Source organism: Schistocerca piceifrons, chromosome 6 (genome assembly GCF_021461385.2).
Source record: "Schistocerca piceifrons isolate TAMUIC-IGC-003096 chromosome 6, iqSchPice1.1, whole genome shotgun sequence".
NCBI lineage: Eukaryota > Metazoa > Arthropoda > Insecta > Orthoptera > Acrididae > Schistocerca > Schistocerca piceifrons.
Window position 1 is genome coordinate 342256221 of NC_060143.1, and position 22613 is coordinate 342278833.

Consider the following 22613-nt stretch of genomic DNA (forward strand, 5'->3'; position numbering starts at 1 on the left):
GCTATTTATTTGTTGCCGAAATTGTTAAAATGTCTGTGTCGTGATTCAATCACTAGCTCCGTGTTTGAGCTAAATTGATATAAACCTTACATTGCCTACTTAAAATTTGTTGCCAGCAGAAACCCTTAAGAGAATTAAGTTTTGTCACTGCTTATGTTAACCTTTATTGGGAGCAATATTTCATTTAGTTAAATATTGTCTTAAAGTGTGTATTTCTCTGATGTAATAAGCGAGTGATAAATGAAACAAGCAAAGGAGCCTGGTCCTTCCTATTGTGTCCGGTTTGTAACACGTATCACTGTCTGTTACCTAAAAATAAATGACAGGGTTGTCATGATTCCCTCACAAATGTGAGTCATTATAATTTGTTTTATTTCAACTGTTTATGTAAACGGAAATACACTGAAGCGCCAAAGAAACTGGTATAGGCATGCGTATTCAAATACAAAAATATGTAAACAGGCAGAATACGGTGCTGCGGTCGGCAACCAACAAGTGTGTGGCGTAGTTGTTACATCGGTTACGGCTGCTACAACGGCAGGTTATCAAGATTTATGTGAGTTTGACCGTGTTGTTACAGTCGGCGCACGAACGATGGGACACAGCATCTCCGAGGTACCGATGATGTGGGGACTTTCCCGTACGACCATTCCACGAATGTACTATGAATATGAGGAATCCGGTAAAACGTCAAATCTCCGACATCGCTGCGGCCGGAAAGCGATCCTGGAAGAAAGAGATCAGCGACGACTGGAGAGAATGCTTCAGAGTGACAGAAGTGCAACCCTTCAGCGAAAAGCTGCAGATTTCAATGCTGGGCCATCAACAAGTGTCAACTTGGCAACATTCAACGAAAGATCGTCGATATGGGTTTTCAGAGCCGAAGGCCCACTAGTGTACCCTTGATGACTGCACGACACAAAGCTTTACGCCTCGCCTGGGCCCGTCGACACCGACATTGGACTGCTAATGACGGGAAACATGTTGGCTGGTCGGACGAGCCTCGTTTCAAATGGTATCGCACGGATGGACGTGTACGGGTGTGAGGACGACCTCATGATTCATGGACCGTGCATATCAGCAAGGGCTGTTCAAACTGGCGGATTCTCTGCAATGGTGAGCGGCATGTGCAGCTGGAGTGGTATGCGAACCTGTATACGTATAGATACGTATGCAGGTGACACGTACGTAAGCATCCTGTCTGATCACCTGCACGCATTCGTGTCCATTGTGCATTCCGACGGACTTGGGCAATTCCAGCAGGACAATGCGACACGTCATACATCCAGAATTGCTACATAGTGGCTCCAGGAACACTCTTCTGTGTTTAAACCATTCCGCTGGTCACCAAACTCCCCAGACATGAACATTATTGAGCGTATCTCGGGTGCCTTGCAACGTGCTGTTCAGAAGAGATCTCCACCCCTATTACGGATTTATTGGCAGTCCTGCAGAATTCATGGTATCAACTCCCTCCAGCACTACTTCAGACGCCTGTCGAGTCCATGCCACGTCGTGTTGCGGCACTTCTGTGCTCGCAGGAGCCGTACACGAGCTCCCACGAAACAAACATCACATACTCCGGTGTTTGGAGTGTACACAAATGTTTTTGGATGCTACACCTGTTTCCATCTGTTGCCTTCAAATAAACTATGTGGTTGTTAGGCTTCCCTCACAACGCTGAGTCATTAAAATTTGTTTTATTTCAAATGTTTATGTAAACGAAGGTAATACATTTCTTATGGTTGTCTATTGGCAGCAAGCATTACGCGAAGGATCTTTATGTCTCGTCGTGGCTAAACTTATCCAAGTGAGAAGCCACGAATTTTTGAACGTTGTAATTCGTCGGCCAACGAGGATACGGTCAATTGAATCGTGAAATTTCGTTCTGAAATACATGTAAATCTACGCTTGTGATGATATAAAACTACAATTAGCGAGCTGTAATTAATTATTCATCTTCTGTCTGATAGGGAAATGTCACCAGTTAGTCGTTCGCCAGGTTAAATGATTAATTGATCCGTGAAGGAGACAACTGCAAATGCTCGCTGTGATTTTTTTAAACTTTAAGCCAGGAGTAGGATGAGCACGAGCATGACGAAGGTTAACACTGTTTTACACAATTATTGAAGCTTTCATGGCGGGTTATTGATTTATTGCCTATTACCTTCTGTCTTGGGTACGTCGACCGACGTTCGTATGACGATTTTCCTGACGTTTCGCCAGCACGAGTGGCTGGCATTGTGAATGCTTCATCCTCCATTGCTGGTACCAACTGGAGTCTAGGCCGGAACTGGATATCATAGGCACCGGTCCCGTCTGGTCAGATTTGAAGTTGTTTCTCTGTTCTCAGTGATTCTCAGAAGCACATCGCTTCTTTTTTCGCGCATGACATTACCAGTCTCTTACGTGGATGTCTAACCACGAGCCACTTCAAGTTGAACGCCGATTTCTGCGAACATTAGTCCAGTGGTGGTTCGTTTCTTCAAGAAGCACTTCGAAAGACCGGCGCTGGACTTGGCACCATGTAAACCTATGATGTATTACAGGAACGTCGATGATACCTTCGTCGCGTGGAGCCATGGTGAGGACACCTGAACAGTCGGCAAGCTGTGGTAGAAACGGACCAACAATTACCCTTTCTAGATGTGCTCGTTACAAGGGATTGTGAGAACCTGGGAACGGCGTGTGCAGGAAACCGAGGTTGGGTTGGGTTATTTGGGGGAATACACCAAACAGCGAGGTCATCGGTCTCATCGGATTATGGAAGGACAGGGAAGAAGGCGGCCGTGCCCTTTCAAAGGAACCACGCCGACATTTGCCTGGAGCGATTTAGGGAAATCACGGAAGACCTAAATCAGGATGGCCGGACGCGGGATTAAACCGTCGTCTTCCCGAATGCGAGTCCAGTGTGCTAACCACTGTGCCACCTCGCTCGGTGTGGAAAACCGACAAATAAAGTATTTCATAGTCCGGGAATCTGCAGCTGTTAAAAAGGCGTGATATTAGGAAGAATTTCGCAAACAACTGATAAAATCGCAGTTTATTAAAACACAACCGGTTTTCGCGACATAAAGCCGTATTTTTAGGTGCAAAAACGTTGAAAGATCATAGGCACACCCATGGCTGCTGGTCAAAACTGGTAAATTTTGACAGGAAGCGATGGGTACCTATAATATTTTAACGTTGTTGCGCCTGATGATTCGGCTTTAGGCTTGTAAACCGGTTGAGATAAAAAATTCTACCACTTGCCAGCGGAATTCTTCCTAACGACGCCTAAAGCCAGATACCTGCACAAACGGCCAAATTATTACCTGAGCCAGGAAAAGGGCAACCCTATCGTAACTTGCGCAAGACGAATATATGAGCAGAAGCATCTCAGATGCCAGACGTAACATCTGGAAAGTGTTCAGAGGAGCAATGGGTTCTCGACCAGTTGCGTAAGAAGGCTCGCGATGTCTAACACACGGCGAAGTGACAAGTCAGAAGAAAACGATGCAAGATGATAAATTCCAAATGGCTCTACCCACATCTGAGGTCATCAGTGCCCTAGACTTAGAACTACTTAAACCTAACTAATCTAAGGAAATCACACACATCCATGCCCGAGGCAGGATTCGAACCTGCGACCGTAGCAGCAGCGCGGTTCCATACTGAAGCGCCTAGAACCGCTCGGCCACAGCCGCCGGCGATAAATTCTAGAACGGTTAACTTTTCACTCGTAACCAACGTGCAAACAATCCCAGTTGTATCCAAATCTATACTGGAGTCCACAGCGAAGTAAGCAACACGATACTACGATGACGCGTAATGGAGTGCTAAAGTTTTCCCGCTATGGAGCGTTATGTTTAAAGCGGCCGAGAAAACAAAGGATTGGCCCGTCTGAGCCTCATCTTCTGGTGGCCTCTGCCTCCACACGGCTCAGTATCCACGCTCCACCTCCTGGTCAGGTGAGCAATCGATTCCGCCTCCATATCGCTATCCACTGGGGAATATCCCTATCCCTACTTGCTGGAGATACAGTAGAAGGTAGCATGTGAAGCACTTCAGCGGTAATTTGGTAATCACGATGGACAACATGAAATTTGTGTTGCTTTTCCTGTAAGAAGTGTCTGGCTATTGGCGTCTGTTTGGTTTGCCACCTTGTTGTCTAGCAGTTTGGTTTTCTTTCGCCCTGTCTGTGTGAGCGCGTGCGTGCGTGCGTCTGCGTGCAGGACGCTTCGAGAACGCGTGTCGTAAGTGAAGTACGAGCGCGTCTTTTAACTTCTGATGATATGAAAGGAAACGCAGACATTGCTAGTATAGGCAAGAAATAAAATTTAGTTCCATATTTCATACGAAAACATCATGAGGTTAATGGCGTTAAACCTATAATTAAAAAAAACTGTATAGTTTTGAAGAAAACACACTGAAGATACATTTCGTACAAAAGGAAAAACCGGTCTGGAAAATTAAATATCAATGTCGCAGCAATAAAAGTACGTTTAGCTTAAACACGAATAGTTGTATAACCACAGCGGAAAAAGACCACTCCATCAAACCCACATGCAACAGTCATGTTTTTGACGCAGTCCGTCCCGTGCAAATCACGATGCATATTTCTGAATAGAAAATAATGGATTTCACTGTCGAGAATAACGCACAGTTCGTCTAGATGTATTATTGATAGGCACTATCAGACTGTAACCTTCCCTGCGATTTTTGAGCCACATATAACCGACGGTAAAAACTTTTTTTTTCTTTGCACTTTAACAGAACAGTTAAGACACTGATATAACAAAACCAGAACGCTTACAGCGTCGCTTTGTTGTCCGTCTGTCTACCTATCTGCCTGTCTGCCAGACTGGTAAAAACCCTTCTTCTCAGTATCGGGTAGACGTGTCACGTTGAAATTTATGTCAGTTACTGGGGTACCCGGTCCCTTCGTGGTGTAAAAAATTGAAGCTTGTAAGTCAATGTAGTCAAAAATACGGCCAATTATGTCACACATTTTAATCCTCGCAGTCTCACTGATCAAAACCTATAGGGTACTTTCCATTGATCTACAACGAGAAATTTGGCAAGAAGTAAGGTTTCACAGTACAAGCAAAGAAAAATTCGAAAATTGTTAATGTCTAATTATATCACAGGAAAAAAATTCTTTTTTCAACTGCTATCCAACGTCAGACTTGAAATTAAAACAATCAATAGTTCTACATTCAGGCTGACTGGGTCGCATTGGCAAAAGTCAAACATCAGGCAAGGAATGACTAGTCTCCGAACGCTCGCTTCACATAAAACTTGAAAAGTCATATCTACGTGCAGTAATCGCCCCTGGATATTTGATGATGGATAAATTCTAAAACGCGTTATGCGAGCAACGAAGTCAGCCTGAATGGAGAACTAGTGATTATTACAACAACGGTCGCCTGCATCCCGCATGACTTCGTCACATTTATATTATTGAAATTAAAGCATTCTCGAAAATCTTGGAGTATCTGGCGATAATATACAAAAATGGTCGATACTGTCGACTCGCGGAGTGTATGAACTGTGTATATACATAATTAATTTTATATGGAACCCTCAGGGTGCAAGTCCTACTCGCTATGGTCAATATTTCAAGCCTACGTCTCCAATTTTTACCCCCTCCCCCCCCTCTTTACACCTTCCTCCATTATCAACGTGACTATTCCTTGATGCCTCAGGATCTGTCCTGTCAACCTACCACTTCTTTTAATCAAGTTGTGCCATGGGTTTCTTTTTCTACAGTTCCATTCAGTACTTCCTCATTAGTTACTCGATATACACATCTAAGCTTCAGCATCACAATTCCAAAGCATATATTCTCTTCTTGCCTGAACACCTTATCCCTCACGTTTGATTTTCATACGAGCAACACTCCGTCAAATACGGTCAGAAAATACTTCCTAACACTTCAGTTTGTATTAGACGTCAACAGATACCGAATTTTAAATAGTATTTTCGTACTATTGCTAGTCTGCATTAATATTAAACAATCTATTTCGGCCATCATCAGCTATTTTGCAGCCCGAATAGCAAAACACTAATCTACTACTTTTAGGGTCCAAGTAGCACCACTTGTAGTGTTTCATTTCCTAATGCCCTCAGCAGTTCTGATTTAATTCCATTACGTTCACTTTTTGTACTTTTGTTTCCATGCTGTAACGTCTTTTCAAGATATTGTCCATTTCGTTCAACTGCTCTTTCAACTCCTGTGGCCTTGCTTGGTAGCCTCATGGTCTAGGGCGCCTTGCCACGGTTCGCGCGGCTGCCCTCGTTGGAGGTTCGAGTCTTCTCTCGGGCATGAGTGTGTGTGTTGTCCTCAGCGGATGCTAGTTTAAGTTAGACTGAGTAGTGTGTAAGTCTAGGGACCGATAACCTCATCAGTTTGTCCCCATAGAAACTTTCCAAAATTTCCAACTCCTTTGCCGTCTCTGACAGAACTACCAGGTCATCTCGCTGAACTTTAATTCCATTTTCAAATATCTCTTTGGTTTCCGTCAGAGATTTCTCAATGTAGAAATCGAATAACCTCAGGGACAGGCAACAAACCTACCTCACTTCCTTCTCAATTACTGCTTCCCTTTCATAACCGTCCATCTATTCATACAACTGCAATATAGTTCCTGTACAAGTTAATAAATAACCTTTCGGTTCCCGTATTTTATCTCTGATACCTTCAAAACTTCAAAGTGTCCAGTCCAGTTAACATAGACCAAAGATATTTCCAAATCTTCAAATGCTATAAATGTAGGTTTCCCTTTTTCAGTCTGTCTTCTTAAATACGATGTAAGGTCAGTATATCCTAGCATGCTCTTAAATTTCTCCGGAACCCAAACTTATCTTCCCTGAGGTTGGCTTCTATCACTTTTTTCAGTCTTCTGTAAGTAATTCGTGTCAATATCTTGCAATCGTGAAACTGATGTATCGGTAGCATTAACACCTGTTGGCACCTGCCAGCTTCGGAACAGGAATTATTACACTCTTCTTGAAGACCGATATTATTTGCCCCCTCTCATAAACTCTCTACAAAGAATAAAATAGAAGACGCACCGCTAAGGAATTTTTGTCCGAATCGGACGGGAGTTGGTAGATGTTATTTACATGTACAGACAAACAAGTGATTACAATTTCATAGTCACTGGATGACTTATTCAAGAGAAAGAACTTCACAAGCTGAGCAAGTCAATAACGCGTTCGTTAACCTCTGGCCCTTACGTATACAATTATTCGTCTTGGCATTGATTGTCAGAGTTGTCGCATGTGTTCCTGATGGACGTGGTGCCAAATTCTGCCCAACTGCTGCGTTAGATCTTCAAAATCCTGAGCTGGTTGGAAAGCGCTGCTCATAATGGTCCAAACGGTCTCAATCTGGCACGTTGCCGGCCGATGTAAGGTTTCGCAAGCATGGAGACAAGCAGCAGAAATTTTGGCCTTGTGCGAGTGGGCATTATCTTGGTGAAAAGTAAGCCCAGGATGGCTTGCCGTGAAGGGCAACAAACCAGGGCGTAGAATATCGTTGACGTACCACTGAGCTGCAAGGGTTTCGCGGATGAGAACCAAGGGCGTGCTGCTACAGAAAGAAATGCCACCCCATTCCATCACTTCTGGTGTCGGGCACGACAGTCAGCTTGGTATTCCACCGTTGTCCGAGAGGTCTCCAGACACATCTTCGCTTGTCATCTGAGCTCAATTCGAAGCGGGACTCATCACTGAAGACAGTTCTTCTGCAGTCAATGAGATTACAGACCGAAAACGTGTCTGGAGATGAGCAGGACTGACGAAGGATAGTGAACGTACATTGAGAACGGCAGATCGAATTTCACAGTTTTGTTTGACCAATGTGAGAGTGTTATAGGGGTATTCAAGAAACTGAACTGCCAGGCCCTTGAAGACAGACATAAGCTATCCCGAGAAAGCTTAGTTATCTACAAAGCTCCAAAAGCTGGTCTTAAATTGTGACTAGGAATATGCTGCAACCCTATCGTACCACTCCCGCAAGGATAGTGAAGACATGATTAGATTAATTACACCATGCACGAAGGCATTTAAATATTCTTCCCGCGCTCCATACCTGAATGGAAAGGGAAAAAGCACGAATAACTGGTACAGTAGGACGTAACACTGGTCTGCTGAGTTCAGATATACACTACTGGCCACTAAAATTGCTACACCACGAAGATGGCGTGCTACAGACGCGAAATTTAACCGACAGGAAGAAGATGCTGTGATACGCAAATGATCAGCTTTTCAGAGCATTCACACAAGGTTGACGCCGGTGGCGACACCTACAACGTGCTGAGACGAGGAAAGTCTCCAACCGATTACTCACAATCAAACAGCAGTTGACCGGCGTTGCCTGGTGAAACGTTGTTTTGATGCCCCGTGTAAGGAGAAGAAATGCGTACCATCACGTTTCCGAATTTGATAAACGTCGGATTGTAGCCTATCGCGATTGCGATTTATTGTATCGCGACACTGCTGCTCGCGTTGGTCGAGACCCAGTGATTGTTAGCAGAATATGGAATCGGTGGGTTCAGGAGGGTAATACGGAACGCCGTGCTAGATCCCAACGGTCTCGTATCACTAGCAGTCGAGATGACAAGCATCTTATCCGCATGGCTGTAACGGATCGTGCAGCCACGTCTCGATCCCTGCGTCAACAGATGGGGACGTTTACAAGACAACAACCATCTGCACGAACAGATCGACGACGTTTGCAGCAGCATGAACTATCATCTCGGAGACCATGGCTGCGGTTACTCTTGACGCTGCATCACAGACAGGAGCGCCTGAGGCGGTGTACTCAACGATGAACCTGGGTGCACGAATGAACAACGTCATTTTTTCGGGTGAATCCAGATTCTGTTTCCAGTATCATGATAGTCGCATCCGCGTTTGACGACATCGCGGTGAACGCACATTGGAAGCGTGTACTCGTCATCACCATACTGGCGTATCACCCGGCGTGATGGTATGGGGTGTCATTGGTTGCACGTCTCGGTCACCTCTTGTTCGCATTGAGGGCACTTTCAACAGTGGACGTTACATTACAGATGTGTTACGACCCGTGGCTCTACCCTACATTCGATCCCTGCAAAACCGTACATTTCAGCAGGATAATGCACGACCGCATGTTGCAGGTCCTTTACGGGCCTTTCTGGATACAGAAGATGTTCGGCTGCTGCACTGGCCAGATCTGTCACCAATTGAAAACGTCTGGTGAATGGTGGCCGAGCAATTTTAACGGGCAGTAGTGTAGATGTAAATTATAGGCAGCAGAATTCCGAGAGGCACAGACCAACAGACATGAAGGCAGGGGGAAGCGTAATCGTTGGTCCCTTGCCTCGTATTTCTCGATCGCAGGGGTGTAACTGGAATGAGTTGTAGGTCGCCATCAGGAGTAATTAACTGCCGTGGTTCCAGATCACTCTCCGTGGATGTCGTATTGCACTTGAGTTCCCCGCCAGCGCTGCCTGGCGACGCGACGCCATTAACCCACTTGGCAAGGGCCGACCAGTTAGCGCTGGCGCTCCATTCGTCGCAACAGTTGAGAAATGGCGGATGTCTCCATCGCGTCGCTCTCGTGAGTAGAGCGTAACGTATAGTGGCCTACCGACATTACTTTCACTGGTTCATGTTCGTTCCTACTGTTGGTATTTGTGTGCAGAAAGCTACAAATGAGGCCAGCACTCCTGGTCGAAGATGTTGCTTATATAGAGTGGCCCACGACAAGTAGTAAATTTTTGTTTCGTTATTGTGTTTAGCATATATTCACACCCATATAGGTAACAGTTCTACAAACTTCGCCTTTACTGAAAAGGCGAAAACAACTTTATTTTTTAAAGAACATTATACAAATTCATTAGCGATGAACTGCTGAAGATGTTCGTGGAAGTTCCTCATTTCGGTCTTCAATATTTCGGGCGCGCGGGGCAGCCGCGCTGTCTAAGGGCGCCTTGCCTCGGTTCGCGCTGCTCCTCCCGACGGAGGTTCGAGCCCTCCCTCGAGCATGGCTTTGTGTATTGTCTTTAGCGAAAGTTAGTTTATGTTAGCTGAAGTAGTGTGTAAGCCTATGGGACCGATGACATCAGCTGTTTGGTCCCATAGGAATTTCCAATATTTATTGAGGAATGGCCTCCTCGGATTGTGGTTTTTCACTTATCAGTATTGTGGAGTTGCCGTGAAAAAAAAATTCTTAAGGTGACCTCCCCCGAGAATAATGGTGCAAATGGCTCTGAGCACTATGGGACTTAACTTCTGACGTCATCAGTTCCCTAGAACTTAGAACTACTTAAACCTAACTAACCTAAGGACATCACACACATCCATATCCGAGGCAGGATTCGAACTCGCGACCGTAGCGGTCGCGCGGTTCCAGACTGTAGCGCCTAGAACCGCTCGGCCACACCGGCCGGCTCCCAGAGAATAAATCAGGAGTTGAAAGATGAGGTGATTTCGCCGACCATGGGTTATCCTTCAAGTGATATCACTGTGTCGTGAGAGTAATCTATGTGTAAAGCGGCGCCTCATAGTGCTCGCTGAATTATGGACTATACGCGCTGCAGCCCCGTCTTTCTGAAACCACATCGCGTTTAAGCGGCAATATCCCTGCAGATGTAGAAAGAAGAAACTCTCAATCATGGTCGTATAGCGCTCGCAGTTGCAATCAACACCCTCGTAATTTGGTGGCTGTGCGGGATATTAAAATGTAGACTTTCACGGGCGGAAATGTCATGTCCATTACATTTATCCTGGCTGTTACGCCGTGGTCGGTTGATGAATTCTGTGTCAATTCCCAACGTTTCGTCCCCGTCTGCGGGGGACATCTTCAAGGGGGTCTGTAGCTCGATGGAAGGTCCAACACACCCACTGGCTCGCTACTGACTGCCTCTAAATTCCGTGTCAGCACGCTCCAATGCCGAGGCGTGACGTCACGTGTTTTGAAAACGTCAGTGCAATTGGCCGCTGTCCGCTGCCGTCGATCGCCGTGGCCATCACCCACTGGTGGACGGGTGGTACACATCTTTTTCAACACCAGCATCCATATACCGTTTAATTTCACGCCCTCCTCCTTTCGATTGAAATTATTAGGGTGTTTGGCGATTTCGATTGATTCCCTGTAGAGCCTTTCGTAATATCCACTTGTGGCCGCTAGTACTTGCGTCTCCTCCAAACGAATATGGTGGTTACCTGGCTGGAAAGCATGCTCCGAAACAGCTGATCGTTCCGTTTCTCCTCTTCTACAATTGCCCTTGTGCTCTTCCAAACGTTTTGAAACAGTTCTTTCAGTGGTACCCACATAAACATCTCCACAGCTGCATGGGATCCTATACACTCCAGCTTTTTCCAATGATTTGCGAACCAGTGGGTGTGTTGGACCTTCCATCGGGCTACAGTCCCCCTTGAAGATGTCCCCCGCAGACGGGGATGAAACGTTGGGAATTGACACAGAATTCATGAACCGATCACGGCATAACAGCCCGGATAATTATAATGGACATGTGCGGGATATACCCATCAATGAGTGGTTTCAGCTAGATGTGGCATGCAGTTCGCAAGGCAAGAGACTATTTCACACGGTATTAGAGTCATGCATCCTGCGTTTGCTCACAACAAATTCAGATAGTAGCTAATTATGGCTGAAAATAAGCATTAAGTGAAGCCTGATAATAAATAAATTGAGAGCGTATATCACGCACGAGTATTAGTGTAAGTAAGTGATGGACAGTAACAGTGCTTTCAGGAGTTCCAACTGATCACCAGAGGTTCGAACAAAAGGCCGAAACCCCTGAAGACGCACAATAACCAGGGCGTTCCACACCATGAGAGGCAGCAGCTTCGTCATCACCGTCATCAAAATGGTTCAAATGGCTCTGAGCACTATGGGACTCAACTGCTGAGGTCATTAGTCCCCTAGAACTTAGAACTAACCTAAGGACATCACAAACATCCATGCCCGAGGCAGGATTCGAACCTGCGACCGTAGCGGTCTTGCGGTTCCAGACTGCAGCGCCTTTAACCGCACGGCCACTTCGGCCGGCTCACCGTCATCATCCGGCTTACAATCCCTGTACAACCAAACGAATTTTTACGACGTCCAATAGCGTTCTCGGAGGTTTTCTCGCTCTTCATTTCCTTCGACAACGACTTTGTATATGAAATCTGTCGCACTGTGACGGCCGTGGTTAGTCGACTACAGTATTGTTGCACCTGGAAGTGAGGGCACTTCCGTCAGCTTATCGTGAGTCAACATGTAAACGGGTTGACAGCAAATGCACAACTGACATAAGAGCTCAGTCACCTTAGGAACCGCTGTATTTGTCAACTGTGACACCATCGGGTGTTTCCGATAACGACTAAGTGTAGCAACATAGTGGTCTAGTATTACGGTATTTTTCTTTTCTGTTTTGTTTTTCTTCTCCCGTTTTTGTTTCTTTTTATTTTCAGTATTATTGAGTGCTCCGTCCAAGCGTCTGTGCCATGAAATCTGATCGGCTTTACCGAACTTCATACTCAGTGCTAAATATTTCTGTGAACATTTCGAAAGACGTAACCACCATCTGACTGTAACAGTGGTTTTATTCCACAATCTTGATTTCGGTATTATGCCATTATCAAGTTTTGCGAGTATTAAATATCATTAGACGTGAGTAGAACACAACTCATGGCAAAGCATGTATCTTCGATTATACAAACCAATTTTGCCAAAAGTAAATACTACAACATTTACTTTTATATTTACTTTTGACAAAGTTATATAACGGAAGACACATGTTTTGACGATGACTTGTGTTTCACACAAGTTCATTGACTTTTAGTACTTTTGACACTTGATGATAGCCTAAGGTCAGGTGGTACATTCAAATGGCGGTTATATCTTTCTAAATGTTGTATATGAATGTGGCTTCACACAAAAGTAAAATAATTGGTTTCTGCCAATCATTTACTTACCCACATTAAACCGCCTTTTCGGAATTGTATTTACATGTTGTTCCTATTATCACATATGGTCAGACATTCATTAGAAATATATATATATATATATATATGAAAAACGAGTACTTTGACCTGTTTGTTAAAATCTGATTTTATGATAAACATAATTATGATTCAGTCTGCTGTGCGCAACTGTACACGTATAGAATTACCCTATTTCTTACTCCTATAATCGCACAACGTGATGTTACTGTAGTTCCTGCCATCATATATGGTTAAACATTCATTAGAAACATTCATATATACATGAATGTTATATTCATACACACGCCGGCCGGGGTGGCCGAGCGGTTCTAGGCGCTACAGTCTGGAACCGCGCGACCGCTACGGTCGCAGGTTCGAATCCTGCCTCGGGCATGGGTGTGTGTGATGTCCTTAGGTTGGTTAGGTTTAAGTAGTTCTAAGTTCTAGGGGACTGATGACCTTAGAAGTTCAGTCCCATACTTCTCAGACCCATATTCATACACACACACACACACACACACACACACACACACACACACACACACAATATATATATATATATAGGAGTAAGAAAACACTATAGAGTAATTCTATACGTGTACAGTTCCGCACAGAAGACTGAATCAGTACTATGTTTATCATAAAATCAGATTTTAACAAACATTTCAAAGTGTTCGTTTTTCATATGTAGCATCGAAAGTATCACTTTGTCTACAATTTAATTCACAATGTTTTCACGATTTCAAATTTGAATAACACGCGCCAAGAAGAAGACATAGTGACGGTGGCGCTCTGTTATCAGAGCGGAGTCTCAAGTTTCATCCCACATGCAGGTCAGTAATCATGTCGGACTGGTCGAAGCAATATCTTGTGTTCGCGGTGGAGAACTATTTTCGCTACGGCGAATCTGTCACACGCGTGCAACGCACCTTTCGTAAGCGTTTCACTATTCAGCTGCGATATCCAATTCCAGAATGGGAACAACGCTGCACTAGGTAAGAAACTTCGGTGCATCTGCCAGTGGATCGAGTCGAAAGTGAATCGGCCCTCGGAAAACGGTCAGGACCCATGAGAATATCGTACGTGTGCGAAGCAGTTCACAGTCGAACCATCATCGTCCGTTACGGAAACGCGTCCAGAAGCTTCCAACCGTTAAAAGACCGAATTCACTATGAAATTTTCAGAATTCCCGCAGCAGTTACGAAAGATGTGTTCCAAAACTGGGTGAAACGCCATGGCTATTGTATATCCGCGAATGGTCGTCATCTGTCCGATGTAGTATTTCATAAGTAAACTTGAATAAATGTACCCTTCGTAAAATGTTAAACTTTGTTTCGCGGTTAATTTGTGTGATATTCACGTTTGGTTCAAATGGCTCTAAGCACTATGGGACCTAGCATCTGAGATCATCAGTCCCCTAGACTTTGAACTACAAAAACCTAACTAATCGAAGGACATCACACACATCCATGGCAGATGCAGGATTCGAACCTGTGACCGTAGCAGCCGTGCGGTTCCGGACTGAAGCGCCTAGAACCGCTCGGTCACAACGGCCGGCCTATCCACGTTTGAAATCGTCAGAACATTGTGAAACACCCTCTATAAAAGCACCTAAAATGTCTGCGAACATGAAAAGTCTACTGAAAATATTTTCCACACCCGACGATAAATATGTTTCACAACAGCGGAAAAAGCAACAGCTGTTTGAAAATTCAATTTTGTTGGCTCACCAGTTTTCACGGCAACAGTAGTTCTATTTACCTTTATTTTGTATCATAACTGCATTTGAGAAATTATAAGAAAATATGCATGACCGTTGGGATGTAAACACACAGCTCGAGGATAGGGAAGTCACATTGGTACTAGAGTGTCTAGGTATCCAGAAGCGATGCCGGCAGAAAAAGAGAGCGGTACTCACTCCTCAGAGCGGGTGGACACCGAGTCCTTGTCCTTGTGCGCCTGGCCCGAGGAACAGCTGCTGCCCATGGCTACGGCTGCCGCTCGCTCAGATGATCACCGTCTGCAACAAACGACACACACCTCAGCACTCCTGCCGGCAACACAGATGACAGTGGGCCACTACCATTCCTGTCTGCTTGTCTACGTTTCCCAAGTACTGCTACTTTACGTTACTCCTTAGCACTGTTTCAAAACAGTAACGGAAAAGATTTACAACGATAGAGATATGCAGATATACAGATGGCAGTGGTCTTATGTAGACAAAGTATAAAACGGCAAGTCGTTGGCGAGCTGTCATTTGTACTCAGATGATTCGTGTGAAAAGGTTTCCGACGTGGTTATTGCCGCACGGCGGGAAATAACAGACTTTGAACGCGTAATGGTGGTTGGAGCTAGACGCATGGGACATTTCATTTCGGAAACCGTTAGGGAATTCCATAGTACGAGATCCAGAGTTTCAAGAGTGTGCCGAGGATACCATATTCCAGCCATTACTTCTCACCACATCCAACGCAGTGGCCGACGGCTTTCACTTAACGACCGAGAGCAACGGCATTTGTGTAGAGTTGTCAGTGGTTACAGACGAGCAACAACGCGTGAAATAACCGCAGAATTCGATGTGGAACGTACGACGAACGTATCCGTTAGGACAGAGTGGCGAAATTTTGCGTTAATGGGCTACGGTGGCAGAGATCAACGCGAGTGCCTTTTCTAACAGCACAACGTCATCTGTAGCACCTCTCTTGGGTTCGTGACCATATCCGTTGGTCCCTAGGCTAGTGGAACCCGTGGCGTGGTCAGACGAATCCCTGTTTCAGTTGGTAAGAGCTAAAGGTAGTTTTAAAGTGTGCTGCAGATCCCAAGAAGCCATAAGCCCAAGTTGTCAACCAGACACTTCGTAAGCTGGTGGTGGATGTGTTTGCACGGAAGGGACTGTGTCCTCTGGTCCAACTGAACCGATCATTCACTGCAGATTGTCATGTTAGGCTACTTGGAGGATATCTGCAGCCATTTTTATAAATGAAACTGCGTCTTCTCGCCGGGCCACAATTTTTTTGCAATTGGTTTGAGGAGCATTCTCGAAAATTAGAGCGAGTGATTTGGCCACCCAGATAGGTCCGACGTGAATCCCGTCGGTCATTTTTGGACGTACTCTAGGGGTCACTTCGTGCACAAAATTCTGCAAGGACAACACTTTCACAGTTATAGACGGCAAAAGAGGCAGCATGCCTCAAAATTTTTGCAGGGAACTTCTAACGACTTGTTGAGTCCATACCATGTCGAGTTGCTGCACCACTCCGAACGAGGTCCTAGAAGATAACAGGTGGCACCCTATGACTTATCACCTCAGTATGTAGTGTTGTATCTCGACAGTCGCTTGACATGAAGATTTACATTGAACAGACATGTTTTAGCACACACATGGGCTACTTTTATACGTTCTACACTCAGCTGTCTTTGTTGCTTATTCTATTTTCTACTTCGAAACCTTCTATGGCAACAACCTCAGGCACCTAATTACAGTCACCGCAATGAACTACACCTTCAAGTGTATCTTACTGCTGAACCGTAACATCATCTAATGTAGTACATGTAAGAGTCGTTACCATTTAGACGTTCTTACTCCAAACCAAAAGATACGCTCGATAGTGTATTTCAGTTCGATGACTGTGCCTAAGTGCATGAATATACAGCACAGGCTTCCGAAACCATTGTAAATAAGCAAAAAATAGAGCTAGGTGTAAAATCAATGTTTAAACAGTCTGTGTCCGTCAAAACAAAGTAATTTACAGCGGAAGCCCTTATTGTCCAGAGTCAGAGAATCAACAAGGCAAACCTGTAGAGAGAGTCAAAAACAAAATTATAACTATCCAGAATGAATTTCCACTCTGCAGCGAGGTGTACATTGATTTGAAGCTTCCTGGAAACTGTGATGAAGTGGGACTCGTACAGAGCTTTACTTCCGCCAGTACCTCTTCTACTGCCACCTAAATTCTGATTGTACTTCGACTGTTTTCCAGGTCTGTATACCTGGCGGATATATCTGTGGCCGCGCTGTTTAGGCGTCCTGTCACTATCGTGCGGCTCCCCCCCGTCGGAGGTTCGAGTCCTCCCTCGGGCATAGCGTAAGTTAGATTATGTTAGATTAAGTAGTGCGTAGGCTTAGGGACCGACAACCTCAGCAGTTTGGTCCCATAAGATCTTACCACAAATTTCCAATTTGTATCTGTAGTGCGTTTTACGAGTAATGAGGCTGTCCAAACTGTCGAAATGCATCGCGGCATGAAAGAAGAGCACGGTGATTCGTGTGTGTCGCTGCAGAATGGTAAGAGTAGCACACAAACTTTAAAAGAGACCTAACTTTTGTCCAAGACGCTCAGCGCCCGGGCTAGACACACCGTGCAGTGAAAACGTTCGCGTGATGGGTTCCAGGTGACTGCAGAACTGAAAGTTTGTCGCGTCGGTGTGTGCGGAACTTTCACGTCTTTTCCTGATCTAAAGTAATAGATTTGTGTACAGAATCGCCACAGATGAAACCTGGGTGCACTATCACTAAAGTGAAACGAAAAGATAGAGCAGGAATGGCGCTATAGCTCTTCAACAAAACCAAAAATTCCGCACTTAACCATTGGCAGGGAAAGACATCCTAACTCTCTTTAGGGATATCAAACGGGGTAATTTCGGAGCATTACATGGAAAACGGTTAACAGTGGCTAATAATTCATACTCAAGTCAACTGCGAAATCACTTTCACTATGGAGTCAGGAGTTAAGAATGAGGACTTATGAGTGCAAGTTTTTCGTTGCAATACGTCAATGCTCGTCTGCGTATGTCCGTTCAACCGTAATAGCAACACAGGATATGACATTTGAATGTCTCGAACAATCACCTTACTCATGACACCTCGTCCCGAATTATTTTCATTTTTCGGAAATACGTAGAAACGCTGCGTGGCAAGCATTTCAGAGACAATGAAAAGATGAAATCCGTGTGGAGCAAGAATGGCTGCGTTAAAAACCAAAAGAATTTTTCCCACGATGTGTCCGTGCACTTCCGGAGATGTGGAGCGCTTGCGTTACATGTCTGCAGATTACACTGGAAAATGAAACATCTGTAATTTTACTGTATTACCTTGTTTGCGTAGTAATAAATATGGGGACCATTTATAAACTTCTGCACAGAGATCATGTACATCCGTGTTCGCAGCTCATGGTCTAGTGGCTAGTGGCTAGTGTTGCTGCCTCTGTATCACGGGGTCCCGGGTTCGATTCCCGGCCGGGTTGGGGATTTTCTCTGCCCGGGGACTGGGTGTTTGTGTTGTCCTCATCATTTCATAATCATCATTAGTGACAGTGGCTAGATTGGGCAGCGTAAAAAAATTGGAGTCTGAAAATTTGGGTCTTTGTTTGGGCGTTTATGACCGCTCAGTTGAGAGCCCCACAAAACCAAACATCATCATCATCATCATTTACATCCGTAACCATTCCTGCACGCGAAACGTAAGTTTGAGCCAGACCTTGAGCTATCGCCATATGTTTTCTCTGGTGTGGTAATTTGTGATTTGAGTGATATATTCTGATAGAAATGGAGGGAGAAAGTGATTCAGGTCTGCGAGCTGCGAGGCTGCGAGCAGCAGTCTTCCATCAGAGTTCAAAGTTTTCCGTGAGAGAGTACCGGATCGAGGCTCAATGTCACCGTGGGCTTTCCGTTTCCGAGAAGGCAAGAAAATGCTACCGCTGACACTCCAATGTCAGGCCGATGATGATTATGTCTTATGACAAGTATGAAATGATAGTCACAGACTGTCCCAGGGAACAACAGTAACAGGGTCATACTGCACGGACTTTCTGGGAAATGTTTTGAGGCCAAAGATCCGTCATTGTGCATGATAATTCATGACCGCAAATTGCCTAACAAGTACGCAGGGTTTTAGAGAATTATGGGTGGGAAATCCTTCCTCATTCCCACAACAGTCCTGACACAAGGCCACCAGACTTTGATTCCTTTCCAGACATCAAGAAATACCCCGAGGAAATCTTTTTCAGCGAACTGAGGACGCTTCTTATGCAGTGACCCGAGTAAGCAGACAGATCAACAAAGATAATTTCAGGCTTTCTGAAGCACTGTGGCGCTGTTACTGAGAAGAATGGAGATTACATTGAAGATCTGTGAAGACATTATGTGAAACAAAATGAAAATTTTGAACCATAATTTTACAATGTACAGAAGTTTTGAAATGACTCTGTAATTAACATTTTCATTTAAACCATCCTCGTACATCCTTGGTGCATCTACCCTCCACCTCCACTTCATTTTCAAAGCTTCAATTCCAATTGGTACCTTGATCTATTTGAGGAACCTGCATTTCTCCATTCCCTTTAAGCAATTATCAGGTTTTGAATGGTTTCGCATTAAATGTCCATGTCTCGTTGGTATAGGTCTTAAGTAATACTACACACTGATAGCATACTACGCGTTTCAGACACATCGAAAGTTAGTTTGAAAACCCTGCTTACTTTACTGAAACTGCATTTTGAGACCGACTTACTTTTATGTTTTTCTTTTTTTGTTCCTCTAGGTCTAGGTCTCAAATGTCTTAAATTTTTAAAATTTGTTTTTCGAGTACTTCTTGTAAACTTCTTTTGTTTCGATTGATTTTCATAGGCGCTGTAGCAAGTGTTAACCGACCATGACTGGAATAAATGTACCAACGCTGACATTTCGCCTCTTTGTCCTCGTCTGCTTTTTACAAACGTAATTCTCCAGTACTCTAATTAATGCGATAGGCTGTCCCTAATGGTACCTGCCACGGACATGGCCACAAAGCCGCAATTTGATATCCCGGAGGACCAATCTCCATTAATGATTAAGCACTGCCTATGGCGTATTACATTAGCAACGCGACGGTTACCTAACGTAATGTGACTCGCCGCTAACATGGCGGACAGAAGTCTATTAGCTTGAATAGGTCAAACAGCTTCTACCCACAACGGCAAGGCTTGCAAAATTGAGGGTCTCGTGTAACGGTTAGCGTTCCTTTTCGTGGTTAAATGTGAAGCTCCACCTGGAGAGGAGATATGATCGCATGCAAGGTGCGCAAAATGGTTCAGTAAGAACATTAACATTCAAAAATTCATTGAAGTGAGCACCAATAGGTCTGGATGTATCCGTGAAGACCGCTGCGGTACGTTATTTGTTACTTGTTAAACCACTGGACTCTCATTCACTCAAGAAAGGTTCGAATCCTAGTCCAATCATAGTTTCAGACACTTTCCTAAATCATTTCACGAGAATGAAACAGATGTGTGACGTTATGCATTTGTCTTTTTAACAATATTTCCACAAGACGGCCTATGATACGAGGATTATTCGGAAAGTAAGGAACGATCGGTCTCGAAATGGAAACCACAGTGAAAATCCGATGACGTTTTACACATGTGTGTTGGACAGTGTCTCTAGTATGCCCGTCGATCGAGTTACGTCGTTATTTTTAGTTCTGAGGCCACAAGGAGCACATAAAGATACCTAGAACAGCAGTGTCTCCCGCCAAGTACGAAGGCCTGGTGAGAAATTTCGCCTGAAGCTATGCAGCCAACATTACATAACTGTCGTGCGTTTTCTTTTTCCAAGACAATTCTTAGTCGCATTCTGCAGGGTCAATGAAGATGCTCAAGCATCGTTTTCAATTGGAAATGTTTGATTACCCACAGTACAGCCCGTAATTGTCTTCGTCTGAGTTTCATCTCTCCTACCATGAACCGCTGGCTATGAAGACAACATTCTGGCACAGACAACGAGCAGTAGGCCAGCGTAGAGAATTGGCGGTAAGCACTGGTGGCTGCCTTCTATAACAAGGGTATTGGAAAGTTGGTACGACGCTACGACAATCGGCGACTATGGAGATAAGTGGTTGGAAGTTGTAGCTAACTGTTGCAAATAAAAATTTTTTGATTTTCACTGTGGTTTCCATTTCGTTCCTTACTTTCCGAATAACTCTCGTATTTACCATGGAGTGACAAAGAGCAGGTGCAGAAAGTGGTATAAGCACAAAGGCTCAGTTGTGGGTAAAGCAAAAAGTAGGGATAACTTTATTGCTATAGTCTGATTAAAATTACTTGATAGTTGACCCTTTAGTCTCTGTTGCTGGTTTCCTCCAATCACATCGCTCAACGTCACGCCCGAACTGGTTGCCAAATTGACACAGCAACTAGTTACCTCACTTCCACTTCCATGTCTGGCTTTCTTTCTTGATGTGTTTGGATCACGAACCCTGGATCTTTTCTTTCGTATTTCATTAGACACGATAACCGATCCAAAACAACACACAACCATGGTAAGGAAGTACAAATGTTTCATACACGACACTAACGAAATACTACTGGATCATTCCGCAAAAGACACTTATACGGTGATTATAATCACAAAGCTAGGCTTACCTTAGGTAAGCTTCTTACAACATTGTATGAAGCCTAATTTTTGAAGGCTGCAGTTAATGGTTTGTGACTGGGTCACCAGAGTCATGATTACAACGAACTTCCTTAGTACAATGGCGTAGCGCAGTCGTTAGCATATAAACGTGACGTTTGGAAGATAATTTATTTAAATTTTCTAAATCTAACCAAAAGACATTGTTTATTATTTTTGTTCAGTGAAATAGTTTAAATGTAATTTTTTATTTCTAATACTTGGCTGTGTAATTTTCATTATCATATTGACTATTTAATTTTCTCTGATTTTTCTTCCTATCATTCTTTTTCGTTTGGAATCTGCATATGTTGCCTATAATCTTCAACCAAGTGCCCACCAGGACTGTCCATCGGTTGGTAACACGACAGCCAGTGTAGCCATTGGGAGAACACTTTCATGTAACCGACGACAGCCAGAAATACACATTTTGCTTTTACCGCTGAAAACGAAATATTTTTCTGTCTTCAGTGTGCTCGTAGTGATAAGCTTTAAAAGCCGTGAACGGCGCGATCGTGATTTTAGTTCCACCACAGCTTCTTGACCACCGTTTTCCCGGATACACTGCACATCAGGACGTTGTGGTTAGGTTAGGACATGGGTTTTAATTCAGGGCTACAAAACGCGTCGTCTACCGCAGTGCAGTCGCCGGTCAATTAAAATCAGCTGTCGACAGTCACACCTCGCGGCGGCTGTTCCGTGTTCCACAGTAACAGTATTTGTGACCCGCCGTATTTGTGTGTAGCCTATAACCGAGCAGTAGCCGGCAACGGATGTGGCAACATTGTAGCAGCAATTACAGACGCCAACTATCAAGTAACTTTAATCGGACTATAGTGTGCCATTATTCGTCACGCTCATTTATGAGTCGCAGCTCGTCGTCTTTAAACCTCTTGCTGTGCTGGTCCTACAGTTAGGCGACGCTTGCGGACAGAGACGAGGTAGCTGCCTGATCCTAGGGATGAGAAAAACCGACCAGTTTAGAATAACAGTGTTTTTCGGTATTTGTTTGATCTCGGTTCTAACAGATGTATATTGTTTACTAATAACTGAGTAAATATCAAAGCCATAGCAGCAGTTCTAAAATTTTGTTTCTCTTATTTAAAGGTTTATTTATAAAAACTGCAGATGGAGCAGGTTCATGTCTGCAAGGGTTGAGCAGCGGTCTCCACGCCTGCACAGATGGACCTGCTCCAAGCCAGTGGTTTGCACGGTCACGAAGG

At 44.4% G+C, this 22613-nt stretch overlaps 1 protein-coding gene across 2 annotated transcripts in view; it reads right to left on the bottom strand.

Annotated features, from left to right (window-relative positions):
* The window catches only part of LOC124802887 (NACHT domain- and WD repeat-containing protein 1), a 598844-nt gene that overhangs the window by 458897 nt on the left and 117334 nt on the right, over positions 1-22613 (bottom strand). For both annotated transcript variants that reach the window (XM_047263936.1, XM_047263935.1), the window contains exon 2: positions 14885-14986. In XM_047263936.1, the coding sequence (XP_047119892.1) occupies positions 14885-14952 (68 nt within the window). In that variant the 5' untranslated portion in view covers positions 14953-14986. The remainder of the gene's footprint in view (positions 1-14884; positions 14987-22613) is intronic.